Raw genomic sequence first — 13,739 nt, forward strand, 5'->3', positions numbered from 1 at the left:
TACAACACCCCTAGAGACAAAACTGTCCTAAGTTTTGCAGTGTGAGAACTGCCCTGGCTGGCGCTAAGCTTGTCTGCACCATTCAAATGACTTCCCTTTGTGTTCCTCAGAAGGCGGCAAAGAACCGGGTAATTCTTCCTGTGCAGGTTCTGGGTTAGCCTGAATTTGTTGGGTTTTAAATCACAGTAACTGCACCATGTGCGGGGAAATGCTGGTTGATTCATGCCAACGTCAGCGCAGGTACAGTCACCGCCCCCTGCCACCACTGCTGAGGGTGGGTGTTTTGCTGACTGGCTTAGTATCGTTCATCCCTTCCAGCAAAGGCGAGTTGCTGTAGAGGTTGCGTAAAGCAGAGCTCCCAAATATGTGAAAGCATTCTTGACTCTTTGCCCGGAGCCCACCAGTTCCTTTTGAAGATTAAGATACGAGTGATGAAGGCGATTCACCTCTGAGTGAACAAAGGTCGTGTGAAAGTATGAACCCACTTGTGTTTTGCAAAGGCCTTACACTGACAAATGAGAGAAGCTTCCTCTGGAGCAGTATCTGCTCTGGACAGTCAGCAGCTGGTTTGTGCTGACTCTTGACTGGCTTGTAAAATGTACCTGGCAGGTGTGCAGCAAAGAGTGTCTGTGCACACATGCATGCACACCCACGCTGGGCTCTGTGTTCTGTGCAGGCACTGTGCTTCAGCTGCACCAAGGCCTGGTGCTGGCAAACCCAAGTGTCCATCCCCTGAGCAAGCACACAGCAGAGGTGTAGGATTTGCCTGCACTGCCCTTTTCACATATTTTAACCCTGATAAGAAAGGACACTCCAGCCAGGGCAATGTCTCCTATGGGCATGGCGAGTTTCCACCACCTATTTTTTCGTTTATCAGATGATAGCACCAAGAGGAGTTTTTCTGCAACTCCCAATAATTGTAGTAATTATTCAACGCAAAGGAAATTGGAAGCTTTTACGTCAACTTTAGCTAATATCTTCCATTATACAGCACCAAGTATCACCAATTAGCTGCTGAACTATCAGCCAGCCAACCACGGCAGGCTGAGGACAGTACCGCTCACTGTGAGTTAGCATGTACTTTGCAGAGTTTGAAAGAAGTCCTGTTTGAGGAGCTTTACTCTGGTGTCTGGGTTCTGCTGCTCACAGCACTGGGACCCCTTCTGATCATAGTTGTAGATGAAGGAATACTTCCCAAGTGCTCTGGGTGAATAAGCACTTGCAAAGACAGATATGCATTAAGGAAAAAAAAAAAAGAGAGAGAGAGAAACATAGCAGCGTGAGCAGTGTGTGAGCTGAATTTTGCAAGAGCTCTGGTATCCACAGTGCTGGGTGGAGGGCTCTGCTGTTCAGCTGTACAAATAACACCCGGTTTCTATGTCTTTATTCATGCTTATTCATTCCTTGCATCATCAACCAAGCAGCTGAGGATCTTGGTGTGTGGTGTGATTCTCCATCACTACGAAGGGAAAAACAGCATCCTGTGTTTTGTTAAAACACCCACACATCACGTTTGGAGATTCCCTGGCACCGTGTTGGATATCGGAAAGGATCAAAGACAGGAAACTGAAACTGTTTGCATCTGTTTCACAATGTGGAAAGCTTTAACAAAGTCACTGAGGGGTCCCCTCCACTCTGCTTTTTCACATTTTCCCTGAAAAATTCATTGGATTTGTATAAAATTTCTGATTTATGACAAAGTTACTAAAATCCTCAGCCTGTGTGAATGTCCTGGTATCTTCTGTAAAGTGTCTCTGGCCATAGAATTAGAGTTTTGTGCTAACATTTGGTGTACATAGACTTTGGGGTAGCTTTTGTATGTTGAAGGTTGTCTTGACTGTAAATTTAACTGTGACTCCTATGTAAGGGATTACCCATATTTCCTGAAACACTGAGACACTGGCTCCAAAGGAGCCCAGGCATCAACAACTGGTGAATAACCAGCGTTTATTAAAGTTGTTGCTTTTTATCAGCTACCAGCTGATTTAGTTCTGAAGTATTTTACCTTCCTCTAGTTTTATTCCTTGTGGTCTAGTGCTGAATATTTCTGTACGTATCATGTGTTCTTGTGGGCAAGGGCTTAAGTCACCTCTAATCTCATGACATGGAGTTTTGATTCTATGGCATTTTCTTCCCCACTTTTCAGACTGGGCCAGAAAGGAGATCTGTATGTGTTTTTTGTTGTCGTTGTTTTTTGTTTGGTTTTTTTTTTTGTGTGTGTTTTCTTTTTTTTTCTAACAACAGAAAGAAGACTGCATGGTTATGCGATGATGGTGTATCCTTGTCCTTTTCATGCACTAACATGGTATTGCATAGGTTTCTAATCAATTTGGCATGAAGGACTGATGAAAATGACGGCATTTCTTCACCATCTGCAGAAGGTATTTGTACTCCATTCCCTTCCTCTTTAATTAACTTGGTAACCATCCTTAGTAATTTTGGGCCAGATTTTCAGCATAAATAAACTGGCCTAGCTCTGTACCTTTAACTGAGACAGACTAATTTACTCTGGCTGGGGATCTTGTCCTAGCTTAGTCAGCAGAATGGCTCTCAGGGAGCTGGCATGTTGACACAGTACCTTGCAAGTCTGGGATATGATCTGGATGGAGCTCCAGTGAAGCCCATTACCCCAGTTTGTGCTGCCTCAAGGGCGCTGGACAGACTAATGCAACGAGCATGTTCTCTTGCACTCTGTGTCTGGTACAAATTCTGTATCTGGGAAAGTTCATATGTTAGAAATAACAGCAGTATTGCTATTGACTGCTTTTCCAGACCCTTGGTAACCACCTAGAAGAACTTTAGAATGTTAGAAGACATAAACAGGGCAAGAAGTATGAGTCTTAACTGAAAAAAATAATGTTACTCATGCCTAGAAACAATCAGCCAACGGGATACGTTCCACCCAGGCTGAGCTGAGCTCTACCTTCGCCCCGTGACTAGCTCCCTACCTGTGTATGAAAGATCTACTCTGTAGAAGGAGACTGCAGCAGGATTTGTCCCTGTATCTGCCTCCCTTATCAGCTCTAATGTCAGAGGGTCAAAATTCGGGCGTGCTTCCTCGTACAAGCCGTCCCTTTGCCATTGAGGAACAACTCCCACTGCAAGCACTGCTGGCAGGGGTGAGGCAGGGCCCACCGGTCCTGGCTGGACAGACTGGTGGCAATTGTACCCATGCATGTTGCTGGAAGTCAGCCTGGTGTGTTTAACCCATTCCTCAATGGCGGTGTGTCCCTCCTAACCCTTCACCATACGTTTCCTGATTACAAGCTACTGGGCATGTTTCTTTTCTTGTTTTACTCAAGTTTAGATCAGGAAAATTCTGGCAAATCCTGCCGAGGACAGAACAGCCGGAGGGTTATAAAACCAAAGACACTGTGCTGAGGTGCTGTGTAATGTTGCTCTCCAGCTGAGGCATGGAGGCTTTCTCTAGCTTAAGAGGATGTTGTTTCTTTCCTGTTCTCTTGTTCCAAGTGCTCTTCTCTCCCAATTGAACAGAAGAGTATTGCAGGTGAAACATCTGTTGCACCAACAGCCAGAATTATGTGGTAGTTTTACACACGCACTGTAACTCACAGAACCTGTTTGTCAAATGCACTGACAGCTGGTGATATTTTAATGGCCTTTACTTTGAAAACATGAATTTTTCTATCTTGCCTTTAAAAAATAATATTGTAAAATATGGAACAGCAAGTTGGTTATAGCACTGGTAGTCAGGACTCTAGTCCTGCTTCTGCCATGTTGCTGTTGTGCAATAGAGATCAATTTAGCCCAGATTTTCAATACTAGACCAGTGAAAGGTAGCAGGGGACACGATGCTCTGATCTCAAAAGGATTTAGCTGCTTGGTGCTCATCATAAACCTACTGTCACAATTTACAAAAGATCCTACGTGACATGTACTACTGAGTAAGGTGTCTTTCAGAAATGGTGTGTGTCTTCAAGTGTCTACATGCCTTTGAAGGTGGGCTCTCCAGTTCCTGTGCTTTGTTTCCTTCCTGTTGAATGGGCAATGGTGCTGTTTAGTCACATTTGTAGGTCTCACATCTCTAGCAGTAAGAAGTACTTCAGAATAATTCTTATTTTTACCTGGTCCAGGGAACCCTTCCTGTGATCCACTCCTCATCCATTGCTCTGTGTTTGAGACAAACACAGCACTTGAGCAGTTTTGCTTTGGAGATCCTCTGTAATCCACGAGGTTGTACTGCCCAGGTCCAGGAAAAGGTGGATCTTTACAAGGTGGGATTGCTGGAGCACAGAGCATCAAGCAGAATTTCTGACTGTCAGGAGAGAAGAGGCTTAAGAAGCTTGTCCCATAGTGGTGGAGTTTTGTCAGGAAATAAAAGCTGTTGTTTCTGTCAGGTGCCCTGGAGAGGTCAGTGCTTAATCCTCCTAAGCCAAAACCTCTGGGGAATTATTTGGGGAAAAAAAAAAAATCCAATTGCAGTGCTATAGTCAGCCGGCTTTATTTACTGTAAAATACAAAGACTTGTCAGTGGTCCAGCTTCTGCAGAGACCTGGCTGCTCAGCTGCTCCAGAGTAAGACAGCACTGAAGCCAAAGCAACAATGCCAAATAACTCCAGCTGGGAGTTCCTCCCATTCTCTCCCACTGATTGAAACAGGAGAGGGCGCAGGCTCTAACCCCAGCAGCTGGGTGTGAAGTGTTTTTGTGTCTTCCCATGGTACAGACTGGCAATCTTATCTCCTCATATTTAATTTGCCCTTCCCTCTAGCCCTCTGTCCTTATCAAATGCCACTTGGCATTGCTTCCCTCTCAGCCTACAGCTTCCCACTCTTTGTACAAAACCCCTGCTAAAAGATACAACTGCTGAGAGATGTAGTAGGTACACCTGTTGAGTAAGGAGAGCTGTGGGCCTTCTCATGTTCTCATTCTTTTCCATGGTCAGGAATTTATTGTTGATCTTAATCTTAGGCCAGGCAAAGTCACTGCATGGTGACAATAAATTTACTTGAACAATTTGCTGATAGGCAGATTTATTTGCCTTCTTATAAGGATATGAAGGGGAAGGAGTTTCCTTTCATGCCTTTAATCCCTTTGAAACAAGTGGTAGGATGGGATACGTGGGAATGACAGTTCTGGCTTGAAGGAAGTACTTGAGAGTTTTATTAAGCCTCCTTCCAGCTCTACTTCCCACCATAGCAGGGGCTAGCAAAATGCCCACAATTTACCCCCTAGGTTGCCTGAGATGCTGTACTGCTGTGAGCAACCCTCACTGTTCCTGCTCAGTGGTTCCTGGATTTGACCCTTTATGCCCAGTGTTACTCTGGGGGTGAGTTTAGGCCCTGGCAATGCAAAAGAAGCAAAGCCTCGTGCTTAAAATCCCTGCCTGGGCTACGAGAGCTGAAGGATCTTTTTCCAGGTCATGTGTGCTCTGGCTTCTTGCTCTGTAAAATGGGGGTAAGATTTTACCCCTACATCATAAGGGTGGTGCAGTATTTAATTACTGTTTGTAAATGTCTGAGAGATCATATGATAAAGGTACCTCTGATACACTGCTCCAGGATGTTATCAGCCCACACTCCCCTTCAAGGCAATGCCCTGTAACACTTCCATTTCTGAGCTAGTTCCTGTAAATCTGTGGCAATAACTGGCCAAATTGGACCAGCTGATACAGTGGGATACTGTGGGATCACTCTGCTCTGACTGATCACTCTGTCTGACCTCGTTTCAGATGTCGCATGAAAGTGGCATGTCTTCCAGAGCTGGACTTACTTGAAAGGAGTTTTCTTTGCTTCCCTGGTGGGTTTATGTGGCTGATAGATTGTGGGCTCTGCAGTAATTCTGTCTGTCCTTGTCAGGCGGGAGGTCTTTGACTTGAAGCAAGACGTTATACCCTTGGGAGACACCTTGGTGAGGGAATCGCTGATGTTGTAGTGACCTACAAAACATACAGGAAAGGGATGTAAACACCAAACATGGCTGCAACACTGGTGCTGAGAAATGAGAGTGCTACAGTCAGTGAATGTAACAGAAGGAAAAAGAACCGGTATAACAGGACTGTGTGGGGAAATCAATTCTGGATTTAAGAAGTGTTGTCCTGGGCAGAGCTTATTTCGAGGGACACTGATAAGGCAACACCAAACTTTGTCTTGAGCATAGGCACAAATGGAGACATTAGCAATTTTAAGGAATCAAACAGGAGGAGAACTCACACGTGATATAACTTTGCACGATAATATGTGCCCTCATGCTCTGGGTCTTAAACCTCAACAGGCTACGGGCCAGGAGTAGGCTTCTTTTGCAGCTAGAGTACTGTGGAGCTTGGTACATTATACACTAATGTGGCTTCTCCAGAAGCCTCTGGCATTTACACAAGAGTTGCAGGGTTTTTTAGTGATTCCTTAAGGCTACTCAAAACTGTCAGGATGGTTTCTGGAATGTTGTCTCAGCAGAGACTCAATGGGGTCAACCCATAGCACTTGGAAGGGAGGCACACTGGTGTTCTGACACCTGTTCAAATCTCGTATGCCTTAAGAAGCTCTGAGTGACCTGAATTTGTGTGCAATGGTGCTCTGCACCCTGACGGAACAGAACCAAAATTACCAGCAACATCTTTCTTCCAGCTCAAGGCTCACATACATGGAGAAGGTCATTTTCCAATTTTTTCCAAATTTAATCCTCTTGTGGTTTGGGACACAAAGACTGCATGGGCAGAAACATTGCTGCTTTGCTTGCAGAAATCCATAGATGTTTGTTTCGGAAGAAAGAAAAAGGGCTTGTGAATGTCTTTAATTGACCTAACATGTGGGTAATTACTGACAAAGGAAAACCCACATTTAAAATCCAGTTGTCTCCATCGTGAATGATTCTAATGATGCAACTGTAGGCGGTATTAGGACCAAAATATTGGAGTGCTTACCAATTGTAGGTAGGTCTCTTTGTGACAGCCCAGCATGTAAAGGTTGCATTTACACACACACTGAGGACATGAAACTTGTGCAGAAAATGTGGCTTTTGGCTTTAATTGCTATCTCCAGACTTCTCCGATGTCAGGTTTAAGTGTCTTGTTTGGATCAAGCTGCTGACTGAGCCCAGAATTTGAGGTGGCACTGCCAAGACACCAAAGACCATCTGCAAGACAGCCCCTGGAAAGTGCTGCAGTGAAAAAGGGCTGTCTCTGTGGCTGTTACTGCTGGGACTGCAGCATGGGCTAGTGGCCTTGAACTAAGCATGACTTGAAGACTCTGCACTTCAGTTCATTCAAGCCTGCAGATAATGCTGGAGTGGTTGTGCCCTCCTGCAGCTTGCACCAAGCTTGGTGTGCAGCACTGTAGTTCTACTGCTAGCAGTCCCCAAGCTACTTAACTTGGACAGAGGTGCCAAAAGTCCCTGGGGGAGGAGGTCATGCTGCTCTCGTGGAGCACTCAGCTATTTGCCACACTCGCTGCCCAGATACACACTGCCGCTCTTGTACAGAACATACATAGGAACACATTTAATCCTAAGCTCCTAAGGAGCTCACACTCAAAGAGAGAATTGGTCCCAGAGCTGAAGATAGCTTTGAGGACAACTTAGGATATTGTTTTCTTGTTGCTCACTCATTTTCCCCAGAATATTTGTAAATTTTCATCTGTCACCACCTTAAAAACAGATCTTCCAGTTCCTAGACAAAAGTTCCTTTTTTCCCAAGAGCAGTGGCCGCATAAAGAGTGCAGGATCTGGCCTTCTTTTTCTTCTCAGTTGTCTCTTTGTCTATAGTCATAAATTATCAGACACTGCCATCTTTTAAATAGATAGTTTCCTGTTCTGCTTCTTGTAGGTTAGATAGTATCTCCTACAGTAAATCATGAGTCAGTGATTAATTCAAGAAGGCCGTTCCCAGAAGCAAATTCTTACAATGTTAAAAATAATAAGATGTGAATCCATTATACTATGATATAGAAAATAATTATGGCCTGCAAACTAGTTTAATCAACTTAGAACATGCCGGGGCAGATACTCAGCTGAAGTGAGTCATCATAAGAAAGTTCACAGTCTTAGTGTATAGGTTGTACGAGTGAACATGATTACTCCATGTCAGCTGAGTCTCAGTAACTCTGTACGTGTGCTCTTTGCACACCCAAATTGTGAGGCACGACATGTTTGTTTAAAACACCTTTGCTGATGTTTAAACTGTATCAATTTACTTTATAAAAGCATGAATTGCTTCAAGAACATGCATGCAGCCAGTTAACATGTCTCAGCTGATGAGTAGCAATTTATTAAGCTTATTAAATTGTATCATGTTCATTCTGCCTTAAACAGCTATGCAATGTCATCAAATGTTATGAAGAGTCAACATGTTCTGCCTCAATCACAGTGGATGTATCTTGCATCAAAATACGATTTGAAAGGGAAAAGTTCAGTAGGAAATGGCTGCAATGTAGACATTCTGTGCTGAAAAAAAATCTCTCTAAGGAATAACAAAATCCAAAAGTAAATATGGCTAAAGCAAGACAACACTGAAAGGACAAAAAAAAAGTCCATTAGCTGTGTGCATATTATTATAAACTATCTGATAATTGTTAATAACACTTTGTGTTTCGTTATCATCTTCCATATTTCAAAATACACTCCGAATTCCTGTGGACTAAGGCTTGCAACACCCCAGTGAAGCCTGGTCACCGTGGCATGGGTGGGGAGCATCAGGCATGGAACAGTTAAGTGACTTACACAAGGGTGAATCAGGAGGACGTTCAGGAACTGAACCTGAGGGCTAGGTCCTCAACTGATATAAACTGGCACAGCTCCACAGCAAGTGGAAGGGCCCAGCCAATTACATTAGTTGAACATACTCAAACCTGATTCCCAGCTCTGAGGTTGAACCTCAAAACCCAGTACCTGTTAAAGATGTAAAATTCACCTGCCTTGAGCTTCTTGGCAGAAGTTCCCTGTAGCCAACCAACACAGGCTAGATTTCTAGGATGAAAACTCACAGGGTGCTGTGGGGTCTTCCAGTATCAAAGCCAGTGATGTGGCAAGAAGGGCAGAGGTTGCCACCATCGCAGGGTCAGGGATGTATTTTTCCTCCCTTGGTATTGAAAAGTTACTGCCTGATGTATGCTCATTTTACAACACCTTGGGATACACCTGCAGCATGGTCAGAGGTGAGATGGCAAATCATGCAGAAATACCTGAGCTAGGTTTATGCTCATTTGTTTAGCTACTGAGTGCAGTGGAACAGACCTCAGAACCATCAGAAACAGGATAAGTATTTAGTGCAAAGCTCTGGGCTGTTACAGCTACCTTGAGAGCTGTACCCAAACTAGCTCGGTTACAGCTAGTTCCTGTGTTTTCTGTAACTTCATAGTATCACCTGGAACATCAAACATGACTTCACCAGCATTACATGTTAGCTGTGCCCTGCTGCCTGCCTTGTCTTCCCTTCCAAATCTCCTTACATGGTATTGATTGGGGGCTGGAGTAGGGATTTTCTCAATCTTCCTAGAAACAGGTTGTTGAAACACCCTAGAGTTTCCCACGCTAAAGTCTCGTCTGGACTGAAAATAGGATAGGATGTTGTACGCATTCACAGCTGGATAGCTGGAGATTTTCTTGCATGCAGTGCGTGGAACCTGGAAAGAGAGGGAGAAAGGAAATTGTCAGTAGCTGAGCTGAAAAGAAATTGTGAAATGACTGAGGCCTGGTATTTACCAAATGTAATTTTTAAGGACAAATCACCTCTAGCATTTTAAAACAGCAGAAACTTTGGTATACAGCACTCACAGTTGCAAGTTCTGTGAGATTAAATGGGGATGAGAATGACTTTTTCAAGTAATAAGCTTTGCTGATTTCTTCTTTTGGGGGTGCAGATGCTCATCAGCTGGCAAAAGAAACTTTTTTCTTTTTTTTAGTCTTGTGTTAGAGAGAACAGATCCTGAAATTATTCACTTTAGCTAGGAATTTCAGATAGCCTAGTACAACGCTCTCAATGAGTCCACAAAGCATGTGTATATGTATCCTCCTTTACATTTTTTTAGTTAACAACAGCTCTGCCAATTTGGTTTGAAAAGGTTCATGCAAGATGAAAAAGGACCACCTCTGGGTGAGACTAAGCAGAAAAAAGTCCAGCCCCATTGGAAACTGAATTTAAAAGAGAACAAAAGATGAAAAAGCAGCTTAGAATAGCTGTTGGACTTCCACTTTAATTATAACTCTGATGACAGTGAAGAATGATTTTCCTTCTTGGCTGGATTTTAGAAACATCCCCAGTACAACCCTAAATAGACACTGCAGACAGGCAACAGAGTAGGTTAAAGACCAGATCCGCAGTACCCTGAAGTCACTGCAAAGGGACTATGTGATTTTAGCAGCTTTGGCAATCAGTCTGAAATAAAATGCTTCCTCTTATCAGTGAAGGAAAGTATCCAGTTCCTTTCTTTGACAATGAAGTGCTGTTGATCTCTGGAGACTGATGAGTGACGTTATAGAATCCGGGGCCTGGATTTTCACTCTAGCAAGAGAAGTATCACACATGTTGACCAAGCTGTATTGATCACCTCTCTCTTGGGGCAAAGGCAATGAAATACAGGCATAGGCTCACACTAATGCTAATGGGACAGCTCCTTCCCCCAGTACCTCATCTTTCTGCCACATACTTGAGGCTCTCCAACTTGTGCTCCATGGACAAGATGGTTGTGCTGAGGGAAGCAAGTTTGGTCCAATTTGCTAGAACCAGCTATTAAATGTGCAGCGGGTTTCCAAAGCAGATGATAAAAAAAAACTGCATCTGCAAGCTCAGTTACCTGGTGTTGCCCAGGCTTGGCTGCTCCTGCTGACCAGCCTGCTGAGGCTTGGATGGAATCCCATGCTCAACCCTGTCCCATAAAGGGGAGTTACTACTCTGACAGCACGTTCTTAATTAGCACCTTTCAGGACAGCACGTGTCATGGAAACAACTACAGAGCCCTTCTCCCATCCACTGCATCTAGCTCTGGTTTGGCATGCACATCATCACGTCAGTGTTGTTGAAAGTAATTGGAGATTAGACATCCACACTCCCTTGGAAATTTACCTCCTGCTACAGTGACTGCACACCTCTGTGTCCTTTGAATACTTTGAACTATATTCTGGTAAATATAAGGGAGGATTTAGCTGTGTGGTAAAGCCACCAGAAATGCCTTCCAAACTCCAGTGTTCAGGTACCTGTGGGGCTCTGTGAATACAGTGGTAAACTGGCACAGTTACAAAAGTGGGTCAACTCACTTGTTAATTATTCCAGGTCAGGTACTAAGAAGCAAATAAGCTCTCTACATTGCCTACATTACAGCTGGGTAAACTTCGTGTACTGGTAAACTTCATTTATCCCTGACTACCCTGCTAAAGGAATGTGCTCCAAAATGGCTTGTGCTGAAGAGAACACAATCAAGCACTGGTGGAGGAAAATAAGTCAGTAACTGCAAAAAGGTCTAGTATTAAGCGACCTAATGCTTCCCCTCCCCTGCCTAGCACAGTAACTTTTCTCTAGGGTAAAGCTTAAGAAAGAATCAGCCAAGCCCTTGTATAGCTTGTGGTTTGGCTTCCTGCCTGCTCTGCCCTTCAAGCAGGAAATTCTCAAAGGGAAGGGAGTGCTTTGTGAAGCTACCTTAAGACTCTGCCTCTTCTCTTTTACTCAGAACTTAGCATCAGGTCATCTGGAACTCCTGGAAGCTGACCAGACAGACTGATGGCGCCTACAAAAGGTATTTAAGCAACTTCTCTACCTTGATCATTTTCCCTCATCTTCTGTCGTTTACGTCCTTGATTGTTGTTATTCAGTCCCGAGATAATATGCTCCTGATATCACTGAGATGGGAGAGACAAGCAAGGAGGAAGACATCAAAGGAAGGAGAAGAAAGAGAAGATGCCAAAGGCAAAAGAAGAAAGAGGGAAGAAGCCAAATACTTCCGAGATTTACCTACTTTACATACCTGGGACCCAAAGCTTCAGAAAATCTGAATATACTTAGTTTTCAGAGTTCTGGTGTTACCACATAGTCCCAGATCACAGGAAACAGTCAGCGGGGGCCATGGGCATCCTCTTTCCACCAGCAGAGGATGTAGCTTGAAAGGTGCATCCAGAAAGCCCAGGAGGCCCATGGCACCTCTGAGTGTTGGCTGGACTTGAAAAGAAGCCGTGCACAGGGCAGGCTGGGAAAACAGTATGGTTTTAACATATCTTTCTGCTTCCCTCTGCTGGCCAGATAACAGATATACCAATGTAATTCCTACAAATCAGGGAAGGATCAGGGTGAAGACTATCAAAAGATAGAAGTGGTCATATTCTCCTATCATTATACAAGTGTTAACTCTACTGATTTCTTTCAATTTGCTCCTGAATTTCATAATACATGCAAGATATATGTTTGTGTCCATGAGGGTTCAAGACTGGAGAAGGGACCAGGGACAAAGGTGGGTGCATGAGAGGTAGGGAGACAAGGGTGATATATGTGGAGTAATTTCAAGGTTTAAATTAGTAATACTGCTTTACCATTTACTTCATACTGTTAAGAGTTGTGATTACAAAACAAATTTAACAACCGTAATCTAGGCTTATTTGCGTATTTGCCATAATATATTTTTAGTTGCAGTTCAGTGTTTATAGTTTTTTATTATGAGGACATGAACTTCAAACATTTTTGTTACTCACCTGGTTATACTGAAATTGCTTTGATTGAGAATTAAATCCCTTTTTTTCTGAGTTTGAGATCACCTTACAATGGTGCTTATAAGGACTGGAGGAAATCTGGAAACCTAAAAGGAACAGCCAATAATAACAAAATTCTGAATATGAAGATACAGGAAGAATGTAACTACAACACCTGTTTTCTTTTTAAATAGGATGTAGAAGTTAAGGGCACATCTAACATTAATGGTGTAGACAAGTCAAGAAACCAGCAGTCATTTCTGCATTTATTTAAAAAGCAAAGGGAAAAAAAAAGCACTTTGAAGCACTAGTGTTGATAAATGGGCTGACTCAGTGCTGTTTAATCACTTTTGCAGATTTTCCTCATTTACTGAGTTAAGTAACTCAACATCTCCCCTCACAGCACTGACCCTCTCCGAACTCAGAACCTGAAGACAGAGGCCAAGGATGCCGGGTCTGGCCGAACTCGGGCGCTGTGCGGCCTGGTGCCACCCGAGAGGCGCCGCGTTCTGCAGGCCTGCGCTCAAAGGCCTCGGCCTGGCTCTGCTGCAGCTGCCGCGAGGCAGGGGGTGAAGCCAGCCGGGTTCTCCAACTGCGCAGTGTCACTGCCGTATCGTGACAAAACCACCGACACTTCATCGGACCGGGATCGGTGTTACTGCCAGACATGGAGCTGCACTGCAACGGCACTGCAGTGCTGAACGGTACTGGGAGCGCAGTGAGAATGTGCGTGTGCAACACTGAACCGTGAGCTCTGTGAGAATGTGCGTGTGCAATACTGAACCTCTGTGCAACACTGAACTGCGCTTAGTGAGAATGTCCGTGTGCTTCTGAACGAGGGCGGAGAGGCCACAGGGCGAGCTCTGGGCTGGGGGGCGGGTGGCATACGGACAGAAAGCGGCTGATGCGGGGACAAGAGGCGGTAGGCGCAGGGACCGGAGGCGGCTGGCGGACAGGAGGCGGTTGCCGTGACAAGGGAGCCAAGCGCGGACCTCCCGCGGCCCCGCAGAGCGCGGAGGGCAGGGGCTCGGCCGCGCTCCGTGCCCTTGTGCCGGGCCGCACGTCCCCAGGAGGGCAAACGGGGGCCTGAGGCCTGTCGGCGGCTGGGCTCTCCGCG

At 44.6% G+C, this 13,739-nt stretch overlaps 1 protein-coding gene across 1 annotated transcript; it reads right to left on the bottom strand.

Moving 5' to 3' along the window:
• Positions 1–2,962: 2,962 nt before the first annotated feature.
• On the bottom strand, positions 2,963–13,400 carry STPG1 (sperm tail PG-rich repeat containing 1). Its single transcript, XM_066982800.1, has 8 exons — positions 13,033–13,400; positions 12,626–12,729; positions 10,340–10,451; positions 9,725–9,735; positions 9,242–9,573; positions 6,647–6,774; positions 5,732–5,897; positions 2,963–4,276 (listed from the first exon to the last, which is right to left on the bottom strand). The coding sequence occupies exons 1-8, from the start codon at positions 13,289–13,291 to the stop codon at positions 3,937–3,939; spliced, it is 1,452 nt and encodes a 483-aa protein (XP_066838901.1). The 5' UTR covers positions 13,292–13,400; the 3' UTR covers positions 2,963–3,936.
• Between the last annotated feature and the right edge of the window lie 339 nt (positions 13,401–13,739).

The sequence above is a fragment of the Anser cygnoides genome, chromosome 24 (assembly GCF_040182565.1).
Source record: "Anser cygnoides isolate HZ-2024a breed goose chromosome 24, Taihu_goose_T2T_genome, whole genome shotgun sequence".
Taxonomy (NCBI): domain Eukaryota; kingdom Metazoa; phylum Chordata; class Aves; order Anseriformes; family Anatidae; genus Anser; species Anser cygnoides.